The 17,429-nt window shown below is 44.4% G+C and overlaps 1 protein-coding gene across 1 annotated transcript; it reads right to left on the bottom strand.

The window, feature by feature from the left end:
- Nucleotides 1-4,383: 4,383 nt before the first annotated feature.
- On the bottom strand, nt 4,384-17,429 carry NFS1 (NFS1 cysteine desulfurase; the record flags this gene model as incomplete). Its single annotated transcript, XM_014961156.1, has 13 exons — nt 4,384-6,213; nt 6,824-6,913; nt 7,040-7,123; nt 9,131-9,212; nt 9,392-9,497; nt 10,301-10,458; nt 12,058-12,192; nt 14,182-14,275; nt 15,002-15,154; nt 15,833-15,916; nt 16,537-16,653; nt 17,172-17,239; nt 17,366-17,429. Coding segments are annotated over 13 exons (1,299 nt in total), but the record flags the coding sequence as incomplete, so codon positions are not given.

Below are 17,429 nucleotides of genomic sequence, written 5' to 3'. Positions count from 1 at the left end.
CGGGGCCGAGGACGCGTGCGCCGCGCGGGGCGGGGCCGGGCGGGAGGGCCGGGGCGCGGTGCCCGGTGGGCGCAGGCCTGTCAGGGCCGCACGGGGCAGGGCCGGTGCAGCTCCCTCTGGTACGGTACCGGCACCGTGACAGCGTGCCAGGTTTTCTGGAAATTAACCGTGGTGTATCTGAGGGTTATTGCTGAGCAAACGGGGACTCGAAAGGAGGCATCAAACTCCCAGCAAAGAGAACGCTGAGGAGCGTGGTTGTTTCCGACTCCGTCCCTTAAAATCTGGTTGCAGAATTAAAATGAAACTCAGATTACCCTGGGTCAATGGGTAATCTGAGTTTCATTTTAATTCTGCAACCATGCTACCAGCTACATGCTCTAGCTCTAGGCAATCCTGCTTCAGCAGGGGAGTTGGACTAGATGATCTCTATGGTCCCTTCCAACTCTGAAATTCAGTGAAATTCAGTAAAATGCCCCTGTGAGTGTAACTGCTCTTACCTGTATTTGTCCTTTGCTTGACTAAGTACACGTGCAGTAGATACAACTAGACTGTCCTGAGCTGAAGAGCAGCTAGACCCTCCCCGGAGAGGTTCTGTCACGGTGCTGCAGTAGACACAGGTACTGTAGTAGCATCCATTTTCAATTAAAAAAAAAACAAACCCTACATAATCTGTTGCAAGAAGCAAATGAAAGTAAGTTATCACCTCATGTTGCAAGCACCTTTCTGGTGAACTGGGGAGTCAACAATTCAGTTAACCTGTTTGGTTTTCAGCAGGCCCAAATGGTGTGAGGGCACATTGTCCCGAGACAATGGGGTCAGGGGCTGCTCGTGCCACAATAACCCCACTCCGCTATTCATCTATCCCCTCTTTCTCCTCCCAAATTCTCCTCCTTTATCACTCTCATCCCCTTCCAATAAACACTCCATATTTGTTTATCTTCTCCTTATTTGCCCTGGTTTTACAGATTTTGTACTCTATTTGGCATTTATGATAGTGGCTGCCCTAAAAGTTTATCAGCTCTAGCAAGCCCACACTTCCTTTTTGTCTTGCTAGGTGCGCCACCTGCTCTCACACCGCTCCTTGGTTGCTGTAGGGATTATCCAGGAATTTGTGTTTTCATGGCATTCGTGACAAGACATATTCGCCGCCAGCACCTCACCCCTGCTGGGAGCAGCTGGCCATGGGGGTCACCAGAGGAGCCCACGGACCCCCAGGGAGGTGCTTGCCCGTGGCCGGCAAGGGGCAACAGGAGGCCCCGCAGCCCAGGGCCTTGGTCGGCAGCACGTCCCACGCCGTGCCGGCCACACCGGGAGAAGGTGCAGGGTAACAAAAGGGCTGCGCTGGAGTAACCAGATCAGAAGAAAACTAAGACTTTTCAGCTTTTGTGCAACGTGATCGGTCACCACATGGCTTTTTGTTCCTGAAGTAACGTCTGGTGGGGAGACTTGTGATGTTTACTGTGTGGACCAGCAAAAAAATAGGCCCAAAGTAGATAATGCTCAGGAGGCCCCTGAACTGTGTCTGTGCTGAGGGGAAGGCACACTGGAGAGCAAGTCCTGAGGCCCTGGCGAGCTGCTGCAGACCAGCACGTCTCCTCACACCTCAAGCCTTCTGGTCTGGGCTGCAGCTCAGCTGAAGCCATATGGGACAGGTGTCCGTGACACAAATTACCCCCACAGATCTCCAACTCCATACCCAAATTTTCACAGCAAGAAAATATTTAGTTCGATAAGATTAGCAGACGCAGATTTGTTTGTAGAGTGGACGAGAGGGAACAAAACCCTGCACTAGTATTAGGAGCATGCCAAGTGACTGAGGGTACCAAAGAGGACTTGGCAGCAAGATGCAGTTAGGAACCAACAACAGGGGGAAAAGTGTCTCTGGAAAGCAAACCACTGGTAGGCAGAAGGTTAAAAGACAAGGATCATTGCTCCCCTGAAACATGTATGTGGCAGAAGGCAGGCAAAAGAAAAATAGCGTTAGAAAAGAATGGAACGTTCCTTTATTAGTTACTAGGAAACTATTGAGAGTGCGCTAATTTATCCGTCTCCTCCACCTAAATCAAAACTTAAGTAGTGTGTTAGGTACACAACTAGGGGGAAAAAAAGTACACAGGACATTTTAAAGTAAAGCTCGAGGGAGCCAGCACCCATTGTGCTGATTCCACACCTGAAATGAAAATGCCTTCCTCCTTGCACTATACTTTTGCTACACCATTAGTCTGGGAACATTACCCCAAATCTCAGGCTTCTTCTCCAGCACCCTAGAGAGGCCGTTCTGTACACACCACCTCTGATCCTGTTCCTTCATCCATACCATGATGTGGCTTGGATGAGTGAACCCAGTTACTAAATGGTTCATACTACTGTGTATTTTCCTTTCTGATTACTACATGTCAACTGCAGATCTCAATTGCTTCCAGATCATTTAGAAAAATATTCAACAGAAATAATCCTCACAGACGCCTCCCAGAAATACTCTCCTTATTCCTATCTACACACAGAATCTGTCAGTCAGCTATGATGTGTCTTATCGACTCTGTATAGTTACTTTTTAAAACTAAATTAAACACCTTGTGTTCTATTGCACCTACTCAGCACAAAACCACTCTAATTGCTCATTAGTATAAGCTTTTCTTCTTATAAGAGCATCTTGTACCAGCCTTTTTTTATCACTGTTTCAGATAGATAGAAGGAACATCAGCTGTCAGAGTGCTCAGCTCTCCCAAGCACTCAGCTTGTCCATTTTGAAAACTGGCATTTGCTTTCTTCCAGTCCAGGACCTTATCCTGAAACTTAATCAAAACTGTCTTTAGTGGAGAAGAGATATCTTAGGCCAACTTTTTGGGACTTAGCTTTGGCAAACTCTATCATTTCAAAGCACAGGGCATACATGTTTGCAGAAACAATTTGACTGCACCACGACGAAGTCACCCCAGACAGAGAGAGAACAGTAAGCCGATCAATCAGGCAGACAGAAGATTGAAGACAAGAGACAGCATTTTGTTGGGAGCAAAGTGTTTATGTTAATTTATCATTTTAAAAAAAACCCCAATAATTTTATAGCTGGCTGTATAACACTGTCAACGAATCTGTTAGCTGACCCTTTTCCTCTCTGTCTCCTCAACTGTCTAATTTGGTATTATTCTTCCTGAAGAAATACGCAATTTTTGTAGTTAGGTTAGAGGCTGAGGGAGCTGGGGGTGTTCAGCCTGGAGAAAAGGAGGCTGAGGGGAGACCTTCTCACTCCCTCCAACTCCCTGAAAGGAGGGTGTAGCCGGGGGGGTCCGTCTCTTCTCCCAAGGAACAGGCGACGGGACAAGAGGAAACGGCCTCAAGTTGCACCAGGGGAGCTTTAGGATGGATATTAGGAACTATTTCTTCACACAAAGGGTTATTAAGCCTTGGAATGGGCTGCCCAGGGCAGTGGTTGAGGCACCAGCCCTGGAGGGATTTAAGACAGGTTGACATAGTGCTTAGAGACGTGGTTTAGAGATGGCATTTTATCAGAGTTAAGTTGATGGTTGGACTAAATGATCTTAAAGGTCCCTTCCAACGTAGACAATTCTGTGATTCCACGATATGCCCTATCAGCATCTATAAGCACTGAAATACATCAAGTAGAGTATTTTGCTCCCCTTATGTATTACCTAACCATCTTGCACTACTGGAAGTTTATTTTATCCCTATTTGTCACATTGGTTCAATTTTTATTATATTTGCAAAATGGTGACATTAAATCTTCCCCTTCCTGGTATCCTCCCCTTGTATTATTAATTTAATGTCCTGCAGATGGCTCCAATTAATCACAAAAAAACCCCCACAAAACCCCACAGGTCTCTCACTTGAGTTACCAGCAGTTCCACTTGTAAATATTCTCCTCCCAAAGAAATTGATTCCTCCATACAAAAAGCATTAACTGCATTCAGTGGAGTACAACTAGACATTCATCCCTGCCATTACTTCTTTCTGTTACGGGGAAAAGTATCTCCACTGTAAGTTTTTCCTCATCTTGTCCTATAAGTATTTTCAAACATTTGTTAACAGTGTGAATGAGTTTTTACATGTAGCATTTATATTTTAAATCTTAACACATAAGAGGTGCTCAGAATCTTGAGGATTTAGGTCTCTCTTTTCTCAAAATAATCAAAATTTAAGCTATTTGAGGTTATAAAAAGATTAGCTCCCATAAGGCACTGAGTTTGAGAAGAATGACTCATCAAAAGTCAAATGTTGACTTGATGACAGAAAAAGCTTCTACCAGCACCCATAGAAAAATTTCTCTTTCTCTGTGTTCTCTAATGAAAGCCTGCAATTCAGAAACTTGCTGATTGTGCTACCTACTTCAGCCAGAAAGGTGGATCCAAAAAGATTGAAAGTAGCCAAGTTTAAGTCTTATCTATATTTTTATATCATCCATGAAACACAAGGAACAATTTCATAAACATATAGTTCTAAGACATGCTGGGAAAGTGTCATCACATGCTTAATCCAGAAAACATATATGGCCCAAACATAAAACATAGGGCACCTCTAAAACATATTTATGCAAATGGTAGTTTTAAAAATATTATGATGAAATATAAGGTGCCAGCTCTATGATATTAAACCTGCTAAAGCTAATAAGTTCAAATAGAAAACTGAGGATTAGCTTTGCGTTACACACAACCAAATCTGCCCTTGGTGTCAAAAAAACAGAACAAGCTTCTGTAACACAATCCACCTCCTGAGACTTAGCTTCAGCTTTTACATTACATGGTTCATCCTTGAAGCAGATACCTCCCAGAACAGAGGACATACTGTCTAGAGGGTATATTAAATTCAGCAGCTAATACAGCATCCATCAACCAACAAACTCATTTGAGAGCTGTCTGCTTTTGCAACTGATACAAAGGCACTTTGTAATAAGGGGTTAAGTTTCCTATTGGAAAGATCAACAAAGGAAAAACAGAAACACTGATATGAGTAAGTCTCATCACACACTTTTCAAGAGACACTTCCCCCAGCACTTGCAGAGAACAGATTCCCATGTAAGTCTCTAGTCAGACAGAAGAACAGTCTGTCACCCAGAGAAAACTCCAGACTCACGTGTTCTCATCTCCAGACAAAATATACCAGCTCAACTGCACCTCCTGAAGTGACAGAAGCCAATGGCCCATGGGCAAACTCTGAGTAACAGCAAGAACTCCACAAGGGGAGAAAAAACAAAAACCACACCAACAAAAGATCCAGACTGCATTAAGACATTGCACTTCATCTCCTCTCCCTACAACAACCACCACCACTCATGTTCCAACTAAACTGGTACTGCAACTGAAGCTGACATATTCTGCCTATCCCCCTTCCCAGTCAGTCAAGTTTTCTTTCCTTCCTTAGAAAAAAATTGCATGGAAAAACACCATGGAGGGGACAGCAAAGTGCATCATTATTGTAACATAAACTGTCGTGCAGAAGGATGTTTTAGATTAATGCACATCAGTCTGTACAAGCATCAACTCCTCCCCCCCCCCCCCCCCAAAAAAAAAACAAAGATAAAACCAAGGAAAAAGAGCTATTGCAGTTTCAGAAAAAAAAAAATAATAATTGTTCTTAACTGCAAGCACAACTTAACTGTGAAGGCACATAGCGACACTGAGACATCCTTTTCCCTTCTCCTCTAGAAATGCCAAGCTGCTTCCTATCTGAGAGCTTCCCACAACACAACACACCTGAGTGGCACAAAAGCAGCTGCTGCTGCAGGACGCCCACCTGGGACAGACAGAGCTGGCAACGGGCCTGTGCTGCAAACACAGCAGCTACAGGGGATCCTTCACACTGAGAAACAACAACCTCTCACCAGGATTCTACCGGCCCAGGTGTAACACACTGAGTTCATTTTCTTATCAGAAAATACATTTCCAAATAAATTATGTTTGTACATAACTTTCTGTGTATCAATATAAATGCAATGGGTGTTATATCATTCTGCCTTTGTCTAGGATAAAGACTAGTTTTGGTTTTGGCTTCTTAGACTTTACGATCAGAAAGGGTAGTTCTCCAGTCAAATTGCAAGTGTCAAAAAAGGGAAGTGCTGCATAATTTGTTCAGGAATGTACAGAAAATGCATTTTAACCCACACCCACATGTAGTCCACAGACAGCAGTGTCTTCTCAGTGCTGAGTCCACTTAATGCTTTTGAGGTCAATTCCATCCTGCACCATTTCCCAGAGGGGGCTATAAAGAAAGGAGACAAATAAGGGTGATCTAAAGTGCACAAGACATCATCAAATAGACAATTTCATCAACTACACAAGAAATTAGGAGACACCTATCTACCTATATTCCCCTTCTGGAGGCAGCGAGCTTCAGACGACCAGTCCTCAACTGTGTCCTCAGCCCATAACAGGAGAGGTGAGAGGGCAAAAGCTCCACTCACTTCCCGCTACCACTTTGGGCATGAAGTACTTGCATCTCTTAGATACTGAGCCCTCTCATTTGATGTTCTCCAGATGAGTCAGGTGTCTTTCAGTTTCACCAAAATAAAGCAACTTCTCCATACATAAACTCAGTAATACCATCTCTAGCTTAGAAACTTCTAGGTACTGTCCTACTCATATTCTTTCCCTAGAAAGGGAGGATCTGCGAGAAAGTTTATCATCAGGTTTGTTTCCTTAAAAATTTGTCACTAATGTTAAGATCAGGTCCACTACTCACCCTGGCAACACTGCTTGCTGTATATACAGACACCACCACATTTTTGAAGCAATTACTTTCAACTAAATCCAAGTCTTCAAATTATTATCATACCTAAGAAGTCTTTATGTTTAATAAGAAGATAGCCCACCTCATTTCCCTCAGCCTCTTAACATGCTGTATGCACTTCTGCACTGTATAATCCACTTCTTCTTCTGTAGTGAAACGACCAATGCCAAATCTAATCCAAAAGAAAACCATTCAGGATTAGATTAACATGCATGCGGAGGGGTGGGACAAATCCACCACCTACTCTCAGCAGAAATGAAAAATATTTGGAAGCATTAGGGAAGACCACTCCACGCACCTGATAGATGAGTGAGCCAAATCTTCATCTGTTCCAATTGCCCGCAGAACATAGGAAGGCTCCAGAGAAGCTGATGTGCAAGCACTGGGGAAGCGGAAGGCAGGCAAGTTTCAAACTTTTGTTCATATGCAGATGCTACACTGAAGTAACACTTCACTAATGTCCCCCGACAAAGAACTTACAGATATTTAATATTACTATGATTCTGTGGGAAATGAGCTATGTTTTGCTTCAGCTAATTGATATATTCTTGTTAGTGTGTCAGTACTAACAAAGGAGTCTTAGTGATAGTAGAGTCTAATAAATTGTATCCAATTAATCCCCAGAAATGCCCTTGGTCTATCAAGGGATCCTTGTTCACAGAGCGTTATCTAGGTGAAAAGAAACAAACTGGAACATGGCCTTCAACACAAAAACCCAGAGGGTAGGGGAGTATCAATAAGGCCAAAGAAACCAGTCTGGTAAATCTGCCAAAGAGATGGTAGCAAAGACTCTAAAATAACGTGTAGCATAATCAACTAATCAAAGGCATGTTTAGACTAACGATTTCGTAGAATAGGCATGTGTGTGCCTTACACAGAAAGAAGGTGTGAAATAAACCTGTAATAGGTCAAGCGGTGGGGAAGAATGTGAGCTCCAACTTCTCAGCCAATGAGAAGGGAGACAGAAACTCAGGCGGTCGGGATAAGGGTATAAAATACCTGAAAGCTAAAAGATCGTCGTGCAGCTATTTTTGGTGCACCCGATTCAGCGCTGTTTCGTATTAATAAATTTTTTTAACCTTTGCTTCGGTGACTTTGTCCTCTTTACATTCTAAGATGTGAGTCGGTGTTTCTCACAATTCTTTACAACTTGTATCAGCTTCCCCAGCCATTTAGAAACAGTGAATACAAGCAAGAAAAGTGGTATTTCTACTGCTGAAGAAAAAGAATGGAAGGGGCAGGCATTAGAGGGGACTGAAGGGAATAAACTAGGAGCACAAGGTAAGAAGAGGTAACACAGTAAGAATAAACACTATGTCAAACAAAAACAGCAGGAATGCAGACTATGAGGTACCTCAAGTGAAAGCCATGAAAAAAAAAAACAAAACAAAGGAGCCAAGATAGAACTAGAGAAGGTAACATACCAACAGGAACACTAAAAAAGAAAAAAAGACATACAAGCTGCTGTTTGGCAGCAGAACAAATCAATGCAAAACAGCACATAGAGGAATCCAGAGCAAGGTGATCTGTTATAGTGGTCAGTAGAGAACTTCCACCTTGAAGCAGTAGGCAAAACTGGTTACATGTTGTTACTCAATTTTTACAGGCAACAACATGCAGCACAAATGGGAGAGAACAGAACAGAGCCTCAGACGAGATTTTCAAATTACAGAACTGTTCTGTTTAAGAGACAGTCATGTGGAGACTTGTTCTTCCTGCTCATAGTGCCAACATATTTCTAACTAAGATCTGCTGACCGCTTTGTTCTTGAAGGTGAGGAAAGGAGGGCATCTTCACACTCCATTATCTTCATCACAAGCAGCAAATTTATCTTAGTAATAGAAGTGTTACTGCTCACTCCTGTAGAGTCAATAGAGCTCCATAAAAGCAGATTCAATTTTTTTTCTGCTTTTGCATTAAACACAGGCGCTATGAGCTAATTTAATTCAGATTAAAAAAAAATGTGAAGTCCAGCCTTGCTAGATTCTAGTTACAGTCTGCCACTTGTGTGAAATCCCGCTGAAGGACAGAAGCTGCCCAGATGCTCGTAGCCTATAGAATGAAAGCGTCACCAGCAATTACAAATCAAGGCTACTGAGATTGCAGGTAACCGGTCTGCAAGGGTGGCAGGTAGGAATTTCTAGGTTGCTTTTTCTAGTTTTGTGGAGGGTTGTTTTTTGTTGGTTTTTTTTTTCTTTCAAGACGACCTTACTTTGAAATGTGCCACTTCAGAGAAACATCATCTTAGAATGCAATCAATGCTAGGCTGACTCATTAACTGAATACCCAAATATGGAGCACCGAGGAGACCACTCCCTAGTTTGTTCCCTCCCATTAGCAGCTGTTACTTTCGCTCAAAAGTGTTATCCTTCCCACACATCTCACCTACCTTCCTGAAGACAGAGCCACATCTTTCAGAGCCATCAGAAGACTTTCCCCTTCCACGTATGCAAAAGATAAATTGATGCATCCTACATACAAATAAATGAAATAGGGAAAAAAAACTACTTTCCATCAACTGACATCTATGGCAGATCCTACCCCACATGGCAGTATTTGCACAATGTGAAGGTCAGTGGCCATTTAGTCATGGCCATTGACACCAAGGAGCCAGCCAGCTCTAACGGGTTCAGGATTGAGCTCATGTTACCTGGATAGCGATGCTCTCTATCTCCATTCATAACCACATCAGGAACTTCACTCATTATTTTTGTAACCAGTCGTTCTGCCAGTTGTGAGATTCGCTTATGGTCATACTAGCAAAGAAACCAGAAGAGAGACCAAAATAATAAACAGTTGACAGTTTGACCTCACTGAAACTGTTTGGCGTCACCAACCCTGAGTAGGCTGAAGTAGCTGAATCGGGCTAGACTGGGGAAAGGACAGATCTGAAACTGAAGAAACTGTCAAACTTTGCCTATTCTAGAGGCTCTTTTAAAAGAGAATTACCAGTTTGGTTCTAGCTAGCTTCAAAAATATTCCAAACCATACAGAAAGATCTATACATACAAGATGCCAAATTGGTTTTCATAAAAGCACTGAGTTCTTTGCCTTTAAAGACAAGTTGGATAATACACAAGATGAGACATGTAGCAACACAAGGAAGGGCATCTATTATGGTAAGTGCCCCTTATTTACCTAGGAGCTCTGAAACTATAGTACATAAAGACAAAGGCTTGCAAATTACTGTGGACTCAGCTTTAACAACATGTAACCTACGGAATGAGAACTGCCCACGTGGAGTGTCTCATTCTAGACTAAAGTTGAGGACACTTACATTAAAAAGCAGTAAGTTATGGTATCACTAAAACTGTAAGCCTGTCGTAGAAAACCATGATTCATGCAACTTCAAGAAAAAAGAAACTTTAGAAAGTTGAAAATCAACTTCCAATTACCTAAAACATCCTTGAAGACCTCAAAACACTTACTTAATGTTGTAAAAGGAGAATCACATTTAATTCGGGCACACAGACACAAAAGGACTGAAGGAATCTTGAGACCTAACTGGCTCTGTGATATTATTTTCTGGAATCCAGCACAAACACCCTCTCCCACATACCTCCATCTCTTGCTGTGCCACCTCACATGCTGCCCCCAGTCCCACCGCTAACGGAGTGGGCACCGTCCCAGAGCGCAGTCCTCTCTCCTGGCCTCCCCCGCTTTGCAGGGGTTCCAGCCTGACGCGCGGTCGACGGCGAACGTAGATAGCACCAACCCCTTGAAAACAAGGAAAGCTGTTTCAGTATACACCCATCATTCTGAAACTATGAAAAAGGACTCCAAGGTTTGGAAACATTCCTTATTTCCACAGCAAACACATATTTGGACATTTCACTGGAGAAAAACGTAGTGAACGCATACAGAAGCACAATATTTTCTAGGAAATGGCATTTGTTCCCACCATGTGTGTTCCTCTTCCCTCAGGCTCCCAGAGCTTCAGCCATGGGAGGGGCTTAGTTTCTCCACCTGTGCTTCAGCCACCTAAGGACTCAATACCTCCCTTACTTCTCACAATTCCTGTGCACAGCTGAAGTTCATCCCTTTGCACTGAAGTTTTTATGTGCAGATATTTCATTCATTGACGTTCCCTTACGGACTTCCAATTAAAAACTCCAGACCTTCTTTCCGGTGAGGGTGCCAGAGCCCTAGAACAGGCTGCCCAGGGAGGTCGCGGAGTTCCCTTCTCTGGAGATTTTCAAGACCCACCTGGGTGCAGTCCTGAGTGATGTGCAATCCTGCTTTGGCCAGGGAGTTGGACTAGAGGATCTCTAGAAGGTCCCTTCCAACTCCAACAATTCTGTGACTCCTTTCCCAGGATTACCAGGACAGCACCAGACCCAGGAGTCCTTCCTTTCTTCTCATCAGGGAGACTCATCAGTGTTACCAATTTCCAACAGACAAATTAGACGAGCCAGTTTTGACAGCCAGTCAATTTCCTCTCTAGTCTCCTCACCCAGAAACTTGATTTCCATGTCGCCAACTGCCTTGGCAGAGCTAACGAGTTACTGTCACCACAGGAAGAATGGCTGCAACTTCTGGTCATAATAAGTTGTGAAAATTTATGTCTGTCACCTGCCTAAAGTTATTGCATGAAAACTTAGTCCTCATCCAGAGATATGTCTCCAGCTCTCAGGAGAGCTCATACAGAAAAAGATGACACATTGAAAAAAGTAATTTTGCCTTTTGTTTCTGAATAGCACATAGAATACAGCAAACCTGATCTCTGTCTTTCTACATCCAGTGTTAAAAACAAAATGGACCATGATAGTGAAGACAGCTGAACTCCCAAACAGTACGCATGCATACGATTTGGGAGTCGACTAGAAATCCATAACCAGATTTTAAACTCCATTCTGCAAAGATGCACAGATGGGGTTGGTAGGGAAGAAGCCACTGGAAGTAGAAGACAATCAAAATCACTAAGAATTACTAAGAATCACTTCCCAGTTACCCTTTGATCTCCTCACTACAAATTACACTTGGGTCTAAACTTTGCCCTATATCCCAGTACTTTTGTTTCACCCGTTTCAGCATCAACGCTGCTTCACACCAACCAGATGACTCCTGAAAAGCTGCTCCTCCTAATGCTGCCACCATTACAATATATTGTTGCTTCCTTCATTGAAGCCAGGTCACAACCCATCAGTACTGAAGATCCACTCACCGCAGCTTAAGTCTGACAGCAGTGCCTAAATTACTCCAAAGTCAGTCCAATACCAGTCTTAGAATAGTCTTCTACAGTTTAAGTAACAGTCACTGTGATGGACAGGTAAGCATGGAAATAACAATTCTCCAGAAAATCACTTCAGTAAGTACCTTTGGGCCCATAAATTTTATGGCCACTGATGCTCATTAGATCAATTTTCATGTCGTTGACATCCACAGGAATTTTACCAATTGCTTGTGCAGCATCTGTGTGGAAGAAAACCTTATGCATGCGGCAAATCTCACCTGTAACAAAAACACAAGAACAAAAGCCCCCACATTATCTCATCTAATGGTTAACGATTCCAAGATGATTCCAACAATGAATCTAAAGCATCAGTTCACAGCAGGGACCAGATCTGAGGGGACTAAGGAAGAAGCAGGTGCTGTCATGTTTCTTGTACGGTGAAGTGTCTGAAGCTGTGTGGGAGCTATTCCAGCTGATGCCCAGATGGGCACAGGTTCAGACAGGTCAGCAGGTAAGACTACAGGGATTTTTTTGAGAAGTTAAAACGTCTACTTCTGTTAAGAAGTCAGATTGCTTCCAAACTCAAACCTACCAAGTTTAAGTACAAATGCTGCACAGGACGCCCAAGTTTCCCCACAGGGATGACTCCATAGAGGGACAAAATATTTTTTTTCTTCATTTATTCTTTTTCTTCTCAACACCAGCCCACTGCAAGCCAGCCTTACTTTCAAGTTTACACTTGCCAAGTATTTTTACATCATTTCCTCTATTTTCCAAGTTTTGCCATACTGAGCTTCAGAAACAGTCTCAGAATTGTCACTGGTCCTCACACAGGCTTATTACTCCCACCTGAAGCCTCTAGTCAAAGTTTTTGCATCCAGAGCTAAAGGAAGCACTAAGGAACAAACTAATGTATAGCTCATGGACAGTGAACTTAAATATTATTTATTTTTGTCATCAAAAAACTCACAACTCACCTTCCACAAAATCCGCTCCTAGCACAGTTGTATCCCAGACCTCTCCTTTGCGCAACAGCTCAGCACTACCTTTCACAGGTGATGCTGTGGTTCAGCAAGAACAGCATCACTACTGCTAATCCCAGGCCACCAGCCTCATGCCAACAGAGCCTTAGGTTAACTCTGCAAGGCCCCAGTCCTGCCCTATCAGGCCTGTTATCAAGGTGTTATGAGAACTTGCTGTGGGAACCACAGCTTGGTACTAGGTATCTCTGGCATTTAAGCACGAGACAACAGAAACTACCTGGACAATATAAGCACAGAAGGAAAACAGAGTTCTCAGGCCTATAAGCACCTCACTGATGGCCGATTATTTGTCAATGAAGAAATATAACCTTGTAGAGACTTGGGGAAGACACCACTTTGAACATAGTAAAGAAAAATGCAACAGCTAAGCAAGAGGAAAATCTGCTAACCAACAGGACAGGCTGCCTGCCACAGCCTGTGAGAAGAATACCCTCCAGAACCATGCAGCATAAGCTCCAAGGCAGAGGCCAAAGCCTAAAAATTGTCTAAAAACTCAAACATCTTATGAAAGGACATCTTAGATGTCAAGGGGTGAAGGGAAGTGTTTTGTCACTGTCACAGGAAACATTATCAAGGAACCACCATGGGTGGGATCCAGGGAGCTGCGTTTGCGGGCCACCTGCTCACCCTGCCTGCCCCAGCGACCCTGCTGCTCCAGCTCTGCCCTCACCTGCTTTGTCAGACTCCTTTGAGGTCCCTGTCCCTCCATCTGCCTGCTCAGAGCCTGGCTCACCCTCCTGTTCCAGAAACCTGGCTCTTCACTGGCCTTTTGACCCCCAAACCAATTGCTCCTGAATGTATATGGCAACACAGGGGGGAAGGGGTGTCTAAGTGTTGGCGCTCACCATTCCCTCCCACTCCAAACTCTGCACATTTCTCCTCTTAAAACATTACAAATGCTCAAAAAAAAATTACAGTATGTAAACTCCATTTGGACAGTTATTCTGTTCAATTTTTTCACCCATCGTACAATTCTGAATGAAACTAGAAACTCTGCAGCTGATCTGTACTACAAGGCTGTAATTGCTAAAATACTCACTATAAAAGTACTGAATTTCATCCTCATTTCCCTTTTGAAGTAAGTTTTTATTTGCAAAAGCATTCTTTATCTCTTAACTATGCTATGCCTAATCTTTTGCATCAGTAGCACTTAGCTATGAAAATACTAAGTCAAACGAAGCAAAAGTGACATTAGCTGGGCTCTGGAAGCTATGGTGTACTTACCAATGTCATGAATTGGCTGCTTTACTCCTATTTCATTATTCACAGTCATTACAGAAACCAAACTTGTATCTGGCTGGAACGCGGCCTCCAACTCCTGGTGAAATATTCAAACAGATGGAAGTTGTGACTACAGCAGATCCCTGTGCATACCTTCAACCTGCTAGCAATCCTAACCAGCAGCAGCTCCTTAACTAGTGCATCACCAGCAAACCCCTCGGGTTCTGACAGACAGCCCTGGTGAGGGCACCAATTCATGTGAACATGAAATTCCTGTAGGAAGAGGAGTGTGATCAATAGCATTGCTGCAGATCCCAGCCCTGGCATGCACTGTGCCACCTGACTTGATTAAATCAAGTCAGCACAGGCGTTTGCTATGTCTCATACATTCCTTCGAACTATTTTCTTTAATGAATTCACCACCCATGGAACAGCTTAAGCCACATCCAGACAAGGCGAGGTTGGCTATAAACGAGCTGCACTACGTACAAGGAAGAGTCATGCAAAGAAGGACTCAGAGAACATGACTAGCACTTCTACAGCTGTGGGCCCGATCCCTCCACCCCACCTCAGGCACACAGTCCCTCCAAACCAGGTGATGGGGCTAGAAATAAAACTGATGCTATCCTGTTGTAAATCCCAGGACTGTGGCCAGCACTCCCAGAAGGGTCAGGTCAGGGACAGCAATCAGAAGGCAGTATCGTGATCGCTGCGTCAGATGGCCTTGAGTAGCTCAGGCCATGGAATTTCACCACTACCTCCTGTATCAAAGCCAGCTCCATCTTACTCATTTTCCCTTTCTTTCTGTCAGCAAACAACATACCTTCAAATCTATGAGCCCATTTTTTTTAACAGGTAGATACGTGACCCGAAAACCTTCTGCCTCCAAGGAACGGCAAGAATCCAAGACGCACTTGTGCTCTGTTTGTGTAGTGATGATATGCTTTTTTCTGGATTTATAGAACCTTGCAACACCCTGTCAGGCACAATCCATGAACAAAGAAACTTGCCATTAGAAATTTGCTCGCCCTGAAGAAAGCAAGCTTTACACAAAGTGATCAGAAACAAGAGATTACAATTTACATATAATTCATTTGGATCTTCCCCGTTCGCCCCTAAGTCATGAATTGAAACAAGGTACTGACGTGATTCACACCACATATTTCCACCAGCACTTGTTTTTCAAAGCATCTCACTTTTCAAAAAGCCTATGAAAATGTTAACTGATATAAGTTCTAGACACTATTAACAAAAATACTTTTTAAAAAACATTTGCAATGGAGTCATATACAATGAGAAGCCTGAATAACCACATGCTATAGGTTAAAACATTGCCTAGTCTTAGTCAGAAAAAAGGCTGTAACCAGCATCTCTGCTGTATTTTGTCATAAAGATTTTAATCATGCAAGCAGAAGGACTGTATTTGGTGCACATGAGGTAAATATTGACTATTATACTCTGTCCTCAAAACCACCTCCTGGGCACCTAAACATCCCAGTATTTTCTCCATGTATGTAGCAGAACCCCACAAGCGGCAAGTCCAGGAATGCAAATATTTGCTAAGCCAAGACATTAACATTAAAACCGTTGAAAGATGTATACAGTTCTTAAAAGCATAACTTTAACATAATAAATATCAGTATAAACCTTTTACCTTAATTGCCATATTATTTGATTCTGTTGCACCACTGGTAAATATGATTTCCCTTGAATCAGCCCCTATTAAATCCGCAACTTGCTGTTTAAAAGAAATACAAATTTGATTTGTTAAGATAAAATACAAGGAATGCAACATAGCAAAACACGTGCAAAACGTGTTCAAGAATACCCCCTTGAACTTTGGAAGGGTTACAGCTAGTATCTAACAAAGTTATGCAGCGGGTACAATAGTCTAAATAATCTGCATTAACACAAAATGCATCCTTCACGGCCATTAGCAGCAGTGGTAGTGAGCATTAGCCTGTCATAAAAGAACATACAAGTTAAGTAGACAAAAACCCAGCACTTATTACTTAAAAAAATATAAAATGTCCAAGACTCATAGCTAAGATTAGAAGAATGATAAAATATGAAGTTAGCCCAATTACTGCAGCAGCACGCTCGTGACCTCAGGAAACCAAAAATCCTGAGGCACCTTTGCGTAAAGTGTCGGTTTCTGCCACTTCAATTGCTCTAATCTCACTCCTTTTTCTTGCAATAAACCTGCCAAAGTAAAGCTAAGCGAAGAGGAAGCTGCTAAGTTCAGCCCACAGAGAATTAACAGCTACCACAGTTTTATCACTGCTTTTGGTTTTCTTTGGGCACTGCATTCCCTCAGGGGCAGGAGAGCCCCCCCAGGAGCGCAGGGACAGGACTCACCCGCCGGGCCCTCTCCACCGCGGCCTCGCTCTCCCAGCCGTAGGCGTGGGTCCTGGAGTGGGGGTTGCCGTAGTAGGCCGTCAGGTAGGGCAGCATGCTGTCCAGGACCCTGGGATCCTGCGGGACACAAACACTTGCCCTTAGAGAAGTGGAAAATCATCCCGGTCCCCCCCACACCCTCAGCCCCAGCACCGGCAGCGCTCCCGCAGCCTCCGGCCAGGCCCGGCCCCCACGGCTCTGCCCCGGCCCTCGGCCCACACCCAGACGGCCACGGAAGGGGATCTTCTGAGCAGAAGAAACACACGGGCTTAAAAAGTGAGGAAAAATGGCACAGGTTCTGTTAAATTCTGGTTAAATTAACTTCTTGCTGCCCCTCCAAGCAACACCCAGCCCCGCGCAGGAGCTGTGGGGAGGCTCTGCGGGGACACCGGCCTCTCGGATCCCTCCCGCCCCCGGGAGAGGCCTGTGGCGCTGCCGCTCACGGCAAGTGACGGTGCTTTGTGCGGGGCCCACCCCCGGGGGCGCGGGGAGAGCCCGAGACACGGGAGCGCTCCGGGGGAAGGAGAAGAGAAACAAAGCTCGTTTCTGCCCTTCCCCCCGGGAGAGCCGCGGGGCCGGGGAGAGACGGCGCTCACCAGCGGGGTGGTGGCCTGGACGTCCATGTAGAGGGGCCGCAGGGTGCCGTCTCCATCGCCGCTTCGCCCTGCGGGGAGGGAGGGGGCGGAGGAGCCGCCGTCAGGGACCGCGCTCCGCCGGCCGGGCCCGCCCGCGCTGCAGGCTCTGCCGCCGCCCCCGACCCACGCCACGGCCCCACCCCCCGCGGACTTACCCGGTGCCTGTCCCTGTCCCGGTCCCGGTGCCGGTGCGGCCGCCGAGAGGCGCCGGGGGGCGGG

The sequence above is a fragment of the Calidris pugnax genome, unplaced genomic scaffold, assembly GCF_001431845.1.
Source record: "Calidris pugnax isolate Ruff unplaced genomic scaffold, ASM143184v1 scaffold518, whole genome shotgun sequence".
In the NCBI taxonomy this organism is placed as follows: domain Eukaryota; kingdom Metazoa; phylum Chordata; class Aves; order Charadriiformes; family Scolopacidae; genus Calidris; species Calidris pugnax.
The sequence above is the reverse complement of the archived record's forward strand: the minus strand, read 5'-3'. Positions and strand labels throughout refer to the sequence as shown.